Source organism: Anguilla anguilla, chromosome 8 (genome assembly GCF_013347855.1).
Source record: "Anguilla anguilla isolate fAngAng1 chromosome 8, fAngAng1.pri, whole genome shotgun sequence".
Classification (NCBI taxonomy): Eukaryota; Metazoa; Chordata; class Actinopteri; order Anguilliformes; family Anguillidae; genus Anguilla; species Anguilla anguilla.
This window is the reverse complement of record NC_049208.1, coordinates 19,683,083-19,696,250: the sequence shown is the minus strand read 5'-3', so window position 1 is coordinate 19,696,250 and position 13,168 is coordinate 19,683,083. Positions and strand designations below refer to the sequence as shown.

The window sequence follows — 13,168 nt, the reverse complement described above, 5'->3', positions numbered from 1 at the left end:
GATAACTCATAATTTCTGACCCTATTCACTGATGTATTTCCCATAGATCCTAATGCACTTTAGTCAGTTTCTATTGAAACACTAGCCAGTTGAGCAGTTTTTGTGACTGAAGCCTCTGCCATCCATGCCTCAATAGTGAACCCTCTTTCAAAGTCACATAGTTCTTTTCCTCTTGCCATCTTGACCCAAAATTGAGGTCAACTGGGCCTGCTCAGCATTTTCATACATGCCACAGAGCATGATAGGATGTTAATGGCTTAATTGTATCATCAAGAGCACCTGTATGGATGCATCTGCATTAGTTCTGTTTCTCCACTCAGGTATTTCCTTTAATTTGTCACCCGTTTGTACGTGCTTGTTTCAGACTGTCTTCTTTTCAGTGCATTAAGAACATAATAACTGTGATTATGTTAAATGACATGATCATGAAACATGTTTATGAATTTATTTCCTGTGTATTTGTAAATATTCATGAAATTGCTTCCCTCACAGGCTTCTCACACCGTATGCATCTTACAGTGTTCGTTCAGTTCTCTCATCAGAGTACACAGTGAATATTCTGGTCTTCAGAGATAATGTTGCAGAGAATACAAATGAATCAAAGAATCTGTGTCTCAAACTTGGTCCAAGGCATTTCTCATTCTCAGGGCGAAAAAAAATTGGTGTGTGATACAACTACTTATACATCACTTTTCTAAAACACTGTACAGCTAAATAACCTCCTTCAGCAATTTTGATACATAACACTCAAAATATTTAAACTTATAATGCGCAGGTGAACAATATCTTGCCGATATGTAGTTTTTTTTAATGTGACTTGAAGTGAGTGAACTCGTCCCAGGGTGTGTGACCCGACGCCTTCTTTCCAAGGTGAATGCTCTGGTGCCTTTTAAGATTGCCTAAAAACGAGAACCTCTTCCCACACTGCATACACCGAAATGGCCTCTCGCCTGTGTGAACATACTGATGTCTTTTAAAATTACTTGAATCAGAGAAGCACTTTCCACATTTTGTGCATCTGAAAGGTTTTTTGCCTGTGTGAACGCTGCAATGTTTTCTGAGATAAGCTGACTGGGAGAACCTCTTTCCACACTGCGCGCAGCCAAACGGTTTCTCTCCTGTGTGAACTCTCTGGTGCGTTTCAAGATTCCTTAGACAAGTGAAACTCTTCCAACAATGCGAACACAGGAACCGTTTCTCCCTTGCTCCAGGTCTGTGGCTGGCTGTAACGCTTCTTGATGTGGTGAGACCCTCTTTCCCAGGGGCATATCCAATCATATTTGGGACTTCAGCGTTCACTGTATTCTCTCTTATCAACAAATGGGATTCAGATGGACACACATTCAGAACATCTTCATGCTGCAAAGCTCCTCTTTTGCCATTTTCTTTGTAATATCTGTGTTGCTTGAGAACTACTCCTGATGCTGCTTCTTTGGTCCATGAGGAGCTCATGTCAACATCCAATTTATTGGATACAGGGTCTAATATATCTATCGTTTCAACCTCTGGTTTCATGTCAAGAGAGTCTGAAGTGGACAGACTTCTCTCTAACCCTTTTTCTGCAGTACAAGCAAATTGTAGCTCTGAATGAACAGACATGCTCTCCAAATTAGTTTCCACAGTATAAGAACAGGTAGGACCCTCAGTCTCAGTTTGAATGGTGCTTTGTGTAAAGAAAGTCTCCAAATGACCAGGTCTCTCATACAAAGCATATTTATTTCCCAGATTGCTCAGTCTTCCTTCAGCATCCTGGAGGCTGGCATTCTCATTATCTGGCTCTGCCTTGAGAACAGTACCCAGTGTACTGTCTTCCCAAACAGTTTTTCTGGTGCTGTGCTGCTCAGTGAGCTCCTCTGTGCCTATTGCAGGTTCAGTCTGTGCGTCTGCAATAGGAGCTTTTTCACCACCATCTGACTCCACAATTTCTGGAAGTAGAGTTAAAACTAGCATAAATATTATTTTTAACTGAGCCATGACATATTCAGGTCAACACAGGAAAACAGTAGCCTTATAGTGCAGGGTCTACTCCTCAAGCTTTCTTTTCGTGAAAGTGTTCTAAAAATAAATAAATAAAATCATGCACTCATAAAACTTGTATTCTATAATCAGACAAAATTATTTCCAGTCAAACTGAATCACAGCACTACATCATGAAGTACTCATTGTCATGGGAGTACATAATTTGTGCATTTTGAATCCTGTCACAGTACTGCATCTTTTTTGGAAACCAAAGCAAACTAATATAAAGGACATTATAAAGTTATACTCTAAATAGTGCAGATTGATTGCCCTGTTGAGCTTTCTAACTTCTCCATTTGGGTTTCCGTTAAATTTGACCAGCTAAAGATCTGAAAACCATTCAGGGTGACAAATATGCAATAATAGACAAAATCAGGATGAGTCAAATCAAATACTTTTACACAGCACTGTAGTATCCACATAAACAATGACAGCAAAAACATACAATATGTAGTCTGCTGTCATTTGAAAGCACCCTGGCATCACTATTCTCAAGGTTTTCATGCTCTCTACTTACTCTGCTCATTGATATTCACTCCTCCACGTTGTTCACTGCTCTCAAAGTCCTCTTCAAGCTGTTCCATTTTAACAAGTCGTGATTCTGGCCTTACCCTCTTTTTGTCTGCAGACTATAACAGAAGAATGTGAATGTGATAAAGAATCTGAAGACAACACCTATGAAAATGAAATGTGTGTAAGGATGCTGTCAACTCACCTGGTCCCTGGTAGATGACAAAGTAGTACCGTCTTCATCTGGAGCCCTACACTCTCTATTTCCCCACACATTGCTTGGGTAATATTCATCCTCTAAAATAATAAGGGAAGCACAGCTAGTTATGCAGTAACATTACAATGATACAGATTATTTTGCTAATTAGCTAGCAATTATAGTGAGAATTAATTAGCTAGTCAACCTAATAACAATACTTTATCCTGGACTGGTAGAATAGGGTAATGACGACAGAGATTTAGCAAGCTACATATATCAAAATACATCACCAGATTAAGCAAAGTAAACATACATAGCTGGACACAAAACTTACTTCTTGGCTTGTTTTGTCTTAATTCGTTGCAAATCTGAACTCTATCTGAACAACTATTTGCAGAGTTTGCTCTGGCTATCCTGTCATCAGATCTTCGAGCAATCCTCAATTCCATCATTTGTAATTTCTTTTTCAGTGCTTTGTTCTCTTTATGACTCCGAGAAATTTCCAAGTGCAAAATAGCATAGCCATTGTCTACAAGTTCGCAAATTTCTGCCACGGCCGCCTTCGCTAAAACATCCACAATCGAGGCTAGCTGCGTATGAATGGAAGAAACAGTCGACATGCTTGTTCGGATGTCTAAAACAATATAGTCCACTACCTGCTGTTTCAGTTTTTTAATATCCTGAATGACCAGAAATGAACTTTAGTTAACGACGTTATGAAAATAATTATCCAATTAAGTTAGAAATAACATGGCAGAGGCGACATATACAGAACGATATTTTCTTCCACAAGACCCCAGTACGCCCACTGAATTGTTGTTGTTGTTGTTCAATGGTATGTCTTCGATATTTAGCTACACATTAAGTACACCGCCGCCTATCGTCGTGGAGTATGAATTAGAAAAATAAGTGCTGTTGTATTTGGTCCTTTACGGTTTCTGTACAGCGTGGATGGTTTCTATAGCAACTTATCGTGTGCTTGTCAACTTGTCCTGAAAAACTGGAAGAAATGGTCCTAAGTAAGTTAACATTGAATGTTTATGCTGCTTTTAGTGAAGTCAACGTATGCCCAGAGCAGTTAGACTAACTTGCTTATATGTGCTGGTAAACTGTGGTGTTCGCTCCAAATTTGTTTGCAAGGTACCATGTGAACAACCCATCTCTGGCTGCGGTAGTACACATCAGCTAATCAGTCTAGCTAACATTAACTTTAATGTTTTCGGTTGTTATTGAGCAGTTAAATAATGTTAGCTTGCTATGAAATGTGCTCGATAGGCACTATCAATGCTTTCTCCCTGTCTTACTCTGCACCTCTTCTACTGTAGTTACAGAAGATTTGATCCGACGCCGCGCAGAACACAATAACTGCGAGATCTTCTCCTTGGAGGAGGTTTCCCTGCATCAACAAGACATTGAGAAGATTGAACACATCGACAAGTGGTGCCGGGACCTAAAAATACTTTATTTACAAAATAATCTCATCCCCAGGATTGGTGAATGCTGATTTTTTTTATTCGTGTTATTGGGACATGGTTTACTAATTTGCACGTAAAAATATTTACGCAGATGGGAATGAAACCTTTGCATGCAACCTGATTTTTCTTGAACAATTCATTAGTGACAGTAGTTACTCTTTGCACTGATTCTTCCTTTATTTTAATTTTGTCTAATTTCTTTTTCATGCGGGTAGAGAACGTCAACAAACTGAAGAAATTGGAGTACTTAAACTTAGCCTTAAACAACATTGAACTAATTGAAAATCTGGAAGGTAACGATTTACTCTTTCTGCAGGCGAAATATTTTATTAATGAATGGTTATTTTGTGAGTGTTTAAACCATTTAGTCTTTTTAGAGTGAAGTGGCTTTTGCTATTGTTAGCCCAGAGCACGCTCTTTTTCCACACTTCCAGGCTGTGAAAGCTTACAGAAACTGGACCTGACTGTGAACTTTGTGGGGCAGCTGAGCAGTGTGCAGTCTCTGAAAAGCAACCTGCATCTGAGGGAGCTCTTTCTGGTTGGGAACCCTTGCACTGAGTTTGAGGGCTACAGGCAGTATGTGGTGGCATACTTGCCTCAGCTAAAGGTACACCTTCATAAGATCATCAAACTTATATCTATATTTCTATTAGCTCTATATTTCTGTTGAGTGAAAAGGCTGTCAATTCAAGTGCAGGTTTTGTCTGCTGCTGACAGTTTCTAGATGGAAAGGAGATCATGCGTTCAGAAAGGATCCGGGCAGGGCAGGGCCTAGAGGCTGTGAGGAGGCGTGTCTGGGAGCAGGAGCAGGAATACCTGGAGAAGAGAGCACGAGAGAAGCAGGAGGCCCAGGATACAAAGAAGAACAAGGAGCAGAGGAAGAAGGAAGAATCTTCTAGGAAGCCAGGATTTGATGGCCGTTGGTACACTGATATCAATAACACTGTGTATGTACCACCTCAGAAATACAACTTGAGGCTTCTATGGATTTAATAAAACAAATTTAGACTGAAATAATTAAGCAAATAATTCATGAGTGAATTTAAATTGTAGGAGAAAAAAGAGCATGTTTATGAAATCGTATGTAACCTTATTGCTTATAAAAGTAGTGCAACAGTAGGTGTCTATAATATTCTCCCTTGACAGCTACAAATACAACTTCAGCTTACTTCATAGTGCTAAAGTATCTGAACTCTTTTGATGTTGAAAAGTAATTCGATAAGTAAGCAGGAATTAAGAAGTAATTAAGAAATGTTTTGGGAAGTTTCAGTCCTCTGTATTCTGTTTACTGAAGTCCAAAGGTACCTGAAGAAAACAAGGAAAATGGGGGGAATCCGGAAGAAGAGGAGAAGACCCGGGGCACGTGCACAGACGATCTGGACAAGGAGTTCTGGGAAAAGCCGTGCGCCTTCACTCCAGAGTCCCGGCTGGAAGCGCACCGGCACATGGAGGAGAAACGAAGGGCAAAAGACAGAGAGAGGTATCCTTGGCCCCGCTCACGCACCCATATTGCCCCCAAGCGTCAACAGCTCTGTTAGATGTGCAATAGCACTTGCAGGCAAAGATGGATACTGCCCAGATGACTGGGCCATTATGAAGAAATGGAGAAAGGCAGTGGAAGTGTTGGTGCAATACGAGTTATCCCTGAGCACATTATTTCTTCAATATGCCTCTGACACTCTTTTCCGGTATTATATACATTGAAAATAAGTTATATCAGAGCTCCATACGAGCCTTGTTTTTCATGTGTCCTGGTTTTATCGCAACATTTAAATCCCCCTTTTATTTTAAGGCAGTCAGAGACATGGTATCTTCTGCACTCTGCAAACTGGGGTGTAACTCAGAAACATATATAGAGTGAGAGAGGGAGGCTTTGGTATTCCACATAGAAGCATGGAAGCTTTGGTTGTGTACTGCAAATAGCAAGAACAGCTGTGCTTCCTCAAAGAACCCAGGAGGAGTCTCCTCTCTGGATTTTGGTTGATTGTGTTTCAAGTAGCATTACTGGATTGTTGCTTGATAAAGCATTTGGAAGAGCACATGATACAGAGATGAAATGGATCCACAGCCTATTGGTCATGAGTCAAGCACCTAAACCACTACTTCGTACTCCTCGACTAGGCCCTGTAGTGAATTTGTGTGTGTGTGCTGTGTGCTTGGTGCATAATTCTGTAGATGGATATTACTTCATATAATTTTAGAAATCACTTTTCCTCATATTTTACTCTGCGATCGCATTTAGCCAACAATTCAATTTTTAGACAGACGAGCTTGTGCCTTGTGCCATAAAACCAATGAAGAAATGTGATTAGCCTGTCACCGGTTATAGCCTCAAACAGATTTTAATTTCTCCCCATTTGTTTAATTAGATTATACAAAAATAATGGCAAATCTGTAGCTTTTACTTATCAATCAGCAAACACGTATCCTCTGATGTTTTGGTTGAGCTATTTCTAATAACTTTTGCCCTTGAACTCTACCCTTCATTGAGTATAAAACATTGTTTCCATGTCATGTTGATCTGCATTTAAATCACTCAGTTGATTTATTTACTTTTCGAGGACAGCAGAAAAAATGTAAGCATATGTGTGGGTTCCACACTTTGATTTACAAACAGTTTTTAAGTGGAAATGAAAAATTCAGTTTCTTGCCATTTTGAAGATATTAACCTTTATTATTAAAAATAATTTAAAATAATAAAAAAATGAAAACTGTAAATGAAATAAGATAATTTAGAGAGAATTATGGTTTAGATGTTCAGATATAAAACGAACTAAAACTAAAAAGAATGCACTCAGAATGCACAATCTCCCCTTTTATGAATGTGCACAGCAAATGTATTGGCAATCCAAAGCACAACACTCTTCCCTTGCATGAATGTGCTCAGCAAATGTATTGGCTATCCAGTCATTATTGTTTGAGATATGTTTGGCCTGATGTTGGCACTACAGCAAAGGTCATGGGGTCACCAAAATCAATAGTTTTATTTCCCTTGGGAACATGAATGTGCCCAGCAAATTTCATGGTAATCCGATCATTACTTTTCCATATATGTCTGTCACATACAGATGGACTAACTGACAGATAGCCTCCTAAACTTACATAACCTCCTTGGTGGAGGCAAAAAAAGAAAAACATTTTCACACTTCTTGTGTTGCAGTGACAATGGCCTTGGATGAAAGTGCAATAATAATTATGGTATACTCCAGTTTCCCTGGAGTATCTGTAGTGTCCCTGATGGTAGGCTTGGCATGTAAGTCAAAACAAAATTGTTCTGCATCCAAATCATTTTCAAAGGAACCTTATTACAGCCCATTCTTATTCCTCCCAGGGCTTTTTATATCTGTTACAACAGAATGCCAGTTCTCTGTATTGACCTAACTTCCATCTCCTGTTATCAACATATCAATCAACATGTCCCATTAATTAAAGTGCATTTTAGGAACTAGGCTTGTGAGTGTGAGATTGGTCCTCAGTGCATGAGACTTGATATCTATGTGTGAACTGTAGTAAAACACACTTCCAGTTAGAAAAGCTGTAGCCCGTAACAGATGGTCAGCTGAGAGTCAACAGAGTGCCTCAGGAAGTGGACACTGCTGTTATATGCCTTTCAGTTCAGGAAAAAGGCATCCATTCATCTTTTAATACACTATAAAGTTTATTGCTGAAGAACTGAATGTGACCAACGAATGTAGGACCAAACCAAAATGCCTAAAAGCATATTTATGATCCACTCTATCCAATAGCTTTTACTGATCTAAAAACATAAAGCCCAGACTAAAACCAAAGCAGCTGGTGTAAGTTATTAAGTCAAAAAAGCTATTATCAAAAAATTGGCAGATCTAGAACACAGTATATTTTCACGCGGTGCACCATGGAACTCATTACCTTGCTGAAATGATTTGCCAGCACTTTTAATGTAACTTTGGAGGCTGAACATAAAAGGCTCAGAGGGTACCAGCCTTTTACGTATTATACTGTAAATTCCATTTCTTCCACATAAAAACTTCATGCCAGCCTAGGGGCACTCCTATAGCAGTCCTGCTCTCCTTACAAATCTCCAACAAGTCTGGTCTGACCTGTAACCAGAAGGTTTTATAGGATTTGGCAAACAGTCCGTTTGTCTCAGATTCTAAGTCCACAAAGTGCCTCAGACATCTCCTGCTGAGTCAGCTATATGCCAGCCAGCTCCAGTACTCCTCCTTCAAGCCCAGGTAGCACCTGCAGGAAATCTAGAACCTCCACAGTCTCCTCCACCAGCTGATGCATTAAATGCCCAGCCTCTCTCCGAATCTCCCTGGGCTCCAGAAGCAGTTGGCCTGCCATTGCACTCAGTCGGTGAATAAGTTTGCCATTTCAAGAGCAAAGCTTAAAATACTTGACTTTTCATTTAGTAAGTCCATAGTATCCATATGAAATCCTTAAGGAGATGTTCTTGCACTATCATTGTACATTCAAGGGAATATATAAGGGTGCACTACAATTATCTGGCCACCAGATAGCATTGTAACACAGACTTTAGACCAAGATTCTCTCATGTTCTTTATTGTAAACAACATCCCGATTTTTAAAAAGTGCGCCATGATGGTATTAATATTTGCATTCCGTTGGTGCCTCTTAGCAGCCATTCAAGGAAACAGCTTTTATTTTTGAGTTTTCATTTTGTTTTTAAAATTTCCCTCTGACAATTTCATTTTGAGGGATGATGATGATGCCTCCTGCCCTGAGTACTCCAGGCATTTTGGATTGTTATTAGATTGTTTTGATTGTTATAGATTTTTTCTTTTCTCTTCTTTTGTTTATTAAGCTGATGTACGAAAAGTTCACAAGGGGCTCCTAATCAGTAACCATCTGTTTCTGCTTATGAGCATGTTTATCAAGCATGACTGCTGGAAACCCCATCAAACTAGCATACTCATTGCATAGCCTCTTTGCTCCCCTGCTCTCATCCAGCTCCCCCACTTTACCTCTTCTCCTCAACCCCTGTGGTTTGAGGCTGTTATTACCTTTGCCTCAACAGGAAAATAGTTGTTTATTGTTATTTATTGCCCACTAATCTTGCTGTGCTGCAAATTCATTTCAAACTGCTCAGGCTTCAGGTCGTCCTCTGGGCTACTGTCGTGCACCGTTCATTAAGCTTACTTGTCTCATTCGACTCTTGCTGGTTATTCACCACAGAGCTTAGATAGATGACAGCAAGCGCTGTGCAAACAATAACTGAAATTAGAATGACCGGGATGTGGGCTGAGCTCGTCCCCCAAGCCAACTTTGCTCATCTTCTACGCTGTTTCTCATCACGCAGGTTTGACTTCTCTGGTTTATTCAGTGCCTACTGTGCCTGTCTGTTTTCTCCAACTGTGGAGAGTTTAGTCCTTTGATGCAGTGACTGCACTGTTCACCTGATGGACTTATCAGTGAAATAATCTAAAGCTGTCAGTGTGCTCTTTGGAGGAGAGTGGAAAGTTACAGCAATGGGACAGGCATAGAAATATGATTGGGCCTTCCAGAATTAGAATAAAATAGAATAAGCAATAAAAACTGGTCCAAAAAATATACAAAATCAATAGTAATCATAATGATGCTACAGAAAATGAAAATCTATTGTGTAATGAACATAGATTACCTGCTATTTATCACTTTTATCATTTGAGCTGGTGGACTGTCGAAATATCATACATCATAAGCATAAACTGCACACAACTGAAGTATTACTGTGTACGTAAGTGTAAGGAATTATTTTCTTGTTTCACTGTTTGAGCTTCTTTTGAGTGGCACTAAGGAAAAATAAATCACTAATAGATAGGATAGAGTCAATACCCACTCGGAAACTGCTAGTGAACACATGAAACTAAAGTTATTAATATATAACCGTAATATATTTAATTATACCTGCTGCATGGGCTCAATATCTGAAATCGACATTATCAATGGAGAACCATTATGTCAAAATTTACATTAAAAATCAATCAATGTCTTGCTGTATATATTAAAATAAATTACTTTCAGTTGGTGATCATTTTCAGTATTATTTGTTTACCCTTAAAATAGTATTAGCACTTACTGTCTAAGTAGTCTCTGAATTCACCTTTCTTGCGTATTTCTTTGAAACATGACAGCACTGACATGATAAATGCTTTTTAAGTAATATTGACTACCATTTCAAGGCTCCTGCCTGGTTTGTACATATAGTTTTGTAAAGGCCAAAACATTACTGTGGGTTTCTCAGATGCATATAAATATTATTATTATACATTTGTTTTAACAGAGGACCTTGTATAAATCTGAGCAAGAAGAGAAAATGTTATAGACACAGTTTTATGGTGTTTGTTTCCATGCAGTGACCCACAGTGCCCTTTACCGCTACTTTAAACTCATGGATTAAGACAGCAACTTAATTCTCTCGGAAGTAATTCGATCACGCGCATGTGTTTTGTGTTTTTACAATTTAGGGACTTATGCTGACAGAGAATGTTCTCCCGGACACAGAGGCGCCATGTTGGTCTCTGAAGCATGGCGGCTGCAGATGTAGATTTTAATGCATATTGATATGGCAGAGATCTGCCAGGTTCCACTTAGGCTTTAAGTTACCATAGATGGTGTTTAACTGGAGAAGAGCATCTCTGTCCTCCCCATCCCTGTGCGTTCCAGATCACATCATCAGACTTGACTGAATTTCTGTTCACTGGGGATAAAAAGTCAGCTCTTACTGAAGACAGTTGCACTACCAATACTGCTAGTGAGATATGAGAATTGAGCTTTTGGGCTGAATGAAAGTAGAAAACCTCTCAGATGTACACTTCACTTACAAAGTTTGTTATTCAGTTCGGCCTGTCGGTTTTGCCGCACAAACAAAGAATGCTGACTATCTTCTGGGAGGAACAGTGTATGCAACCCTAGGACCACAATGGATAACTGTTGGTACAAGTTGTACACTTAAATCATACGTTCTGTTCTTCAGGTGCTGTCAAGATCAATGTTCTGGCTAACTTGTTGGTTTTGACTGATGAGTGAGCTGAAAGTCGTGCAGGATTTTTTTGCAGTCAACGTCTCCTCACTTTTACCTCATGGAGCTTTCGTCGGGCAACCATGGATCACGAGGAAAGAAAAGCGTGGGAGAAGATGACTCAAAATGTATTAAACCTGACAAAACCTCAAGGAGAATCTATTTATGGGTTGGCGCCATCCCCCTTCATGAAGGATGACCTACGTGGACCAGAGGATCTACTGTGTTAATGAAGAAGCAAATTCCATAATTGTAAAATCACACCGGCTGATGAATGAAGAAGCGCTGGCGGTTAAGCTGTCACCCGGAGGGTCTTCCGTAGTAGTGATTTACTGCGGTAATACCTTTGATGGTTGTCTCCCAGTATGGTTCTTAAAGGGGCGTGGCTTTTCACATATTGCTGGTTTTCTTTGATCATTCAGACGCTGTATATTTATAAGCTAGCATCTACGATGAAGATGTACATTTCCTGTCCTCAAGGAAAAAGTAAGAAAATTAAAAGAGAGTGAAATATGAGCACTCTTGTTCTAAAACACAGTAGCCTGCATTCAGTCTGGTTGGGCAGTATTAGATTTTCATGGTTTCATGGTATGAAGGTATTGCGCAGCTCTAAATTGTGTTATTGTAAAATCTCAGACTAATTTGTCGAGGGGCAACATCACTACCACGGTCATGCAGGTATTTTTTTTTTACCAAATGACCCTTTGTGGATTCTTAATGTGTTTTTGTAAAATCCTAATAACATCAGCATTGACATACGATGATTTGAGTGTGCGCACATGCAATCACACACATAAAGTTATATATTGTGCTAGCCAAGACAAGGTGAGGAAGGAAAGCTAGCTAGCTAACAGTAAGTTAGCTTAACTAGTTAAAGCTAGCTAGTTTGTACCAAAGCTGATTTAGCCCAGATTACCTTAAATATGGGAAAGCGCATTGGATGATGATCCCATAAATGTGCAATCATGTTGTACGTATTGCTTCCTCTTGCTGCCACTTCTCATCTGCACATTTTACAGTCTGGATGATCTTCCTCTTGTGCCCATCTGGTTTTTGCTGGTAACCAAAATTTTTCCATATTGCCGCCTTTGTCAATTTCAATAGGGGAAAGAGTTCAGGAGGTTTACGTCCTTCTTCCTTTGATATATAAGTTATTGAGCTCGATCTGTGCTCGCTGGATGCGCATGAAATGAACTCAGGTTGGTTTTTATTTTTCTTTGGTTGAGCTAGTTGTTAGGTCATTACAATATATTGACAAAAACTCCATTGCTGGAAATGTGTCCAGTACAAAGACAGTTTTAGAGCAAGCACTATCCAGCTTTTTTTCCTTCTTTTTGGCATTAGATACCATGGTGAATATAGGAGCTGGTCATTTGTCTACCATTGGTGAAACTCTTTCTCACTCTTTCTGCATCTGGCTATGTGTACAAATATGTGAATGTGCAAGGTCAATCTCATTGTTGATTGGATCACGACATGAACCACTTTGTTTTGAAACAAAGTGGTTCTATGATTTGAGACCAATTAAGCATGACTGTTCCCTGATATCTTTCAAAAATAAATATTTTTTATATTTGTCTGAGAAATAAAATAAAAGTGCTTAAGGCAGAAAAGGAGAATAAAACCTGTTTTCAGAAAAAAACTTTAAATGGCAATAAGATAAGGAAAAGCTTTTAAACACCATTATTTAATTTATACCTACCCTGAGAATCTCCAAAATATTGCAGTGTCCACTACCTGCTTTGTTTCGCCTGAGTTTATCTTCATTATTTTGCAGGAAATAGAACTGATGAATGGTTTCTTGCAAGGTCATGCAGTAATAAGCCAGAACCACAATTGGGAAGAAATGGTACTGCAGATTGTGTGATCAACACCGGTCTGTTGAAATATTTACCAATTATTCCACTATTTCCTTGTTCTCATAATGAAAAAGAAGACAAAGAAGAACTCAGAGTGAACCTC

At 39.2% G+C, this 13,168-nt stretch overlaps 2 protein-coding genes across 2 annotated transcripts in view; one reads left to right on the top strand and one right to left on the bottom strand.

Annotated features, from left to right (window-relative positions):
* Positions 1–431: 431 nt before the first annotated feature.
* On the bottom strand, positions 432–3,550 carry LOC118233300 (zinc finger protein 239-like). The gene is made up of 4 exons (XM_035428861.1): positions 3,063–3,550; positions 2,735–2,826; positions 2,537–2,648; positions 432–1,925 (listed from the first exon to the last, which is right to left on the bottom strand). The coding sequence occupies exons 1-4, from the start codon at positions 3,346–3,348 to the stop codon at positions 808–810; spliced, it is 1,608 nt and encodes a 535-aa protein (XP_035284752.1). The 5' UTR covers positions 3,349–3,550; the 3' UTR covers positions 432–807.
* Positions 3,551–3,648: 98 nt separating this feature from the next.
* Positions 3,649–13,168, top strand: part of lrrc6 (leucine rich repeat containing 6) — a 28,286-nt gene continuing 18,766 nt past the window's right edge. The window contains exons 1-6 of the mRNA XM_035428453.1: positions 3,649–3,747; positions 4,054–4,221; positions 4,419–4,496; positions 4,638–4,810; positions 4,921–5,150; positions 5,498–5,683. Of these exons, the coding sequence (XP_035284344.1) occupies positions 3,738–3,747; positions 4,054–4,221; positions 4,419–4,496; positions 4,638–4,810; positions 4,921–5,150; positions 5,498–5,683 (845 nt within the window). The 5' untranslated portion in view covers positions 3,649–3,737. The remainder of the gene's footprint in view (positions 3,748–4,053; positions 4,222–4,418; positions 4,497–4,637; positions 4,811–4,920; positions 5,151–5,497; positions 5,684–13,168) is intronic.

Excerpts from the sequence above, each read along its gene's own strand:
- LOC118233300 (XM_035428861.1), bottom strand. The coding sequence starts at position 3,348 with ATGTCGACTGTTTCTTCCATTCATACGCAGCTAGCCTCGATTGTGGAT. Across the intron at positions 2,649-2,734 it reads TGTCATCTACCAGGGACCAG|TCTGCAGACAAAAAGAGGGT; the intron begins GTGAGTTGACAG and ends CTTCTGTTATAG. Across the intron at positions 1,926-2,536 it reads AGTGAATATCAATGAGCAGA|AAATTGTGGAGTCAGATGGT; the intron begins GTAAGTAGAGAG and ends CTCTACTTCCAG.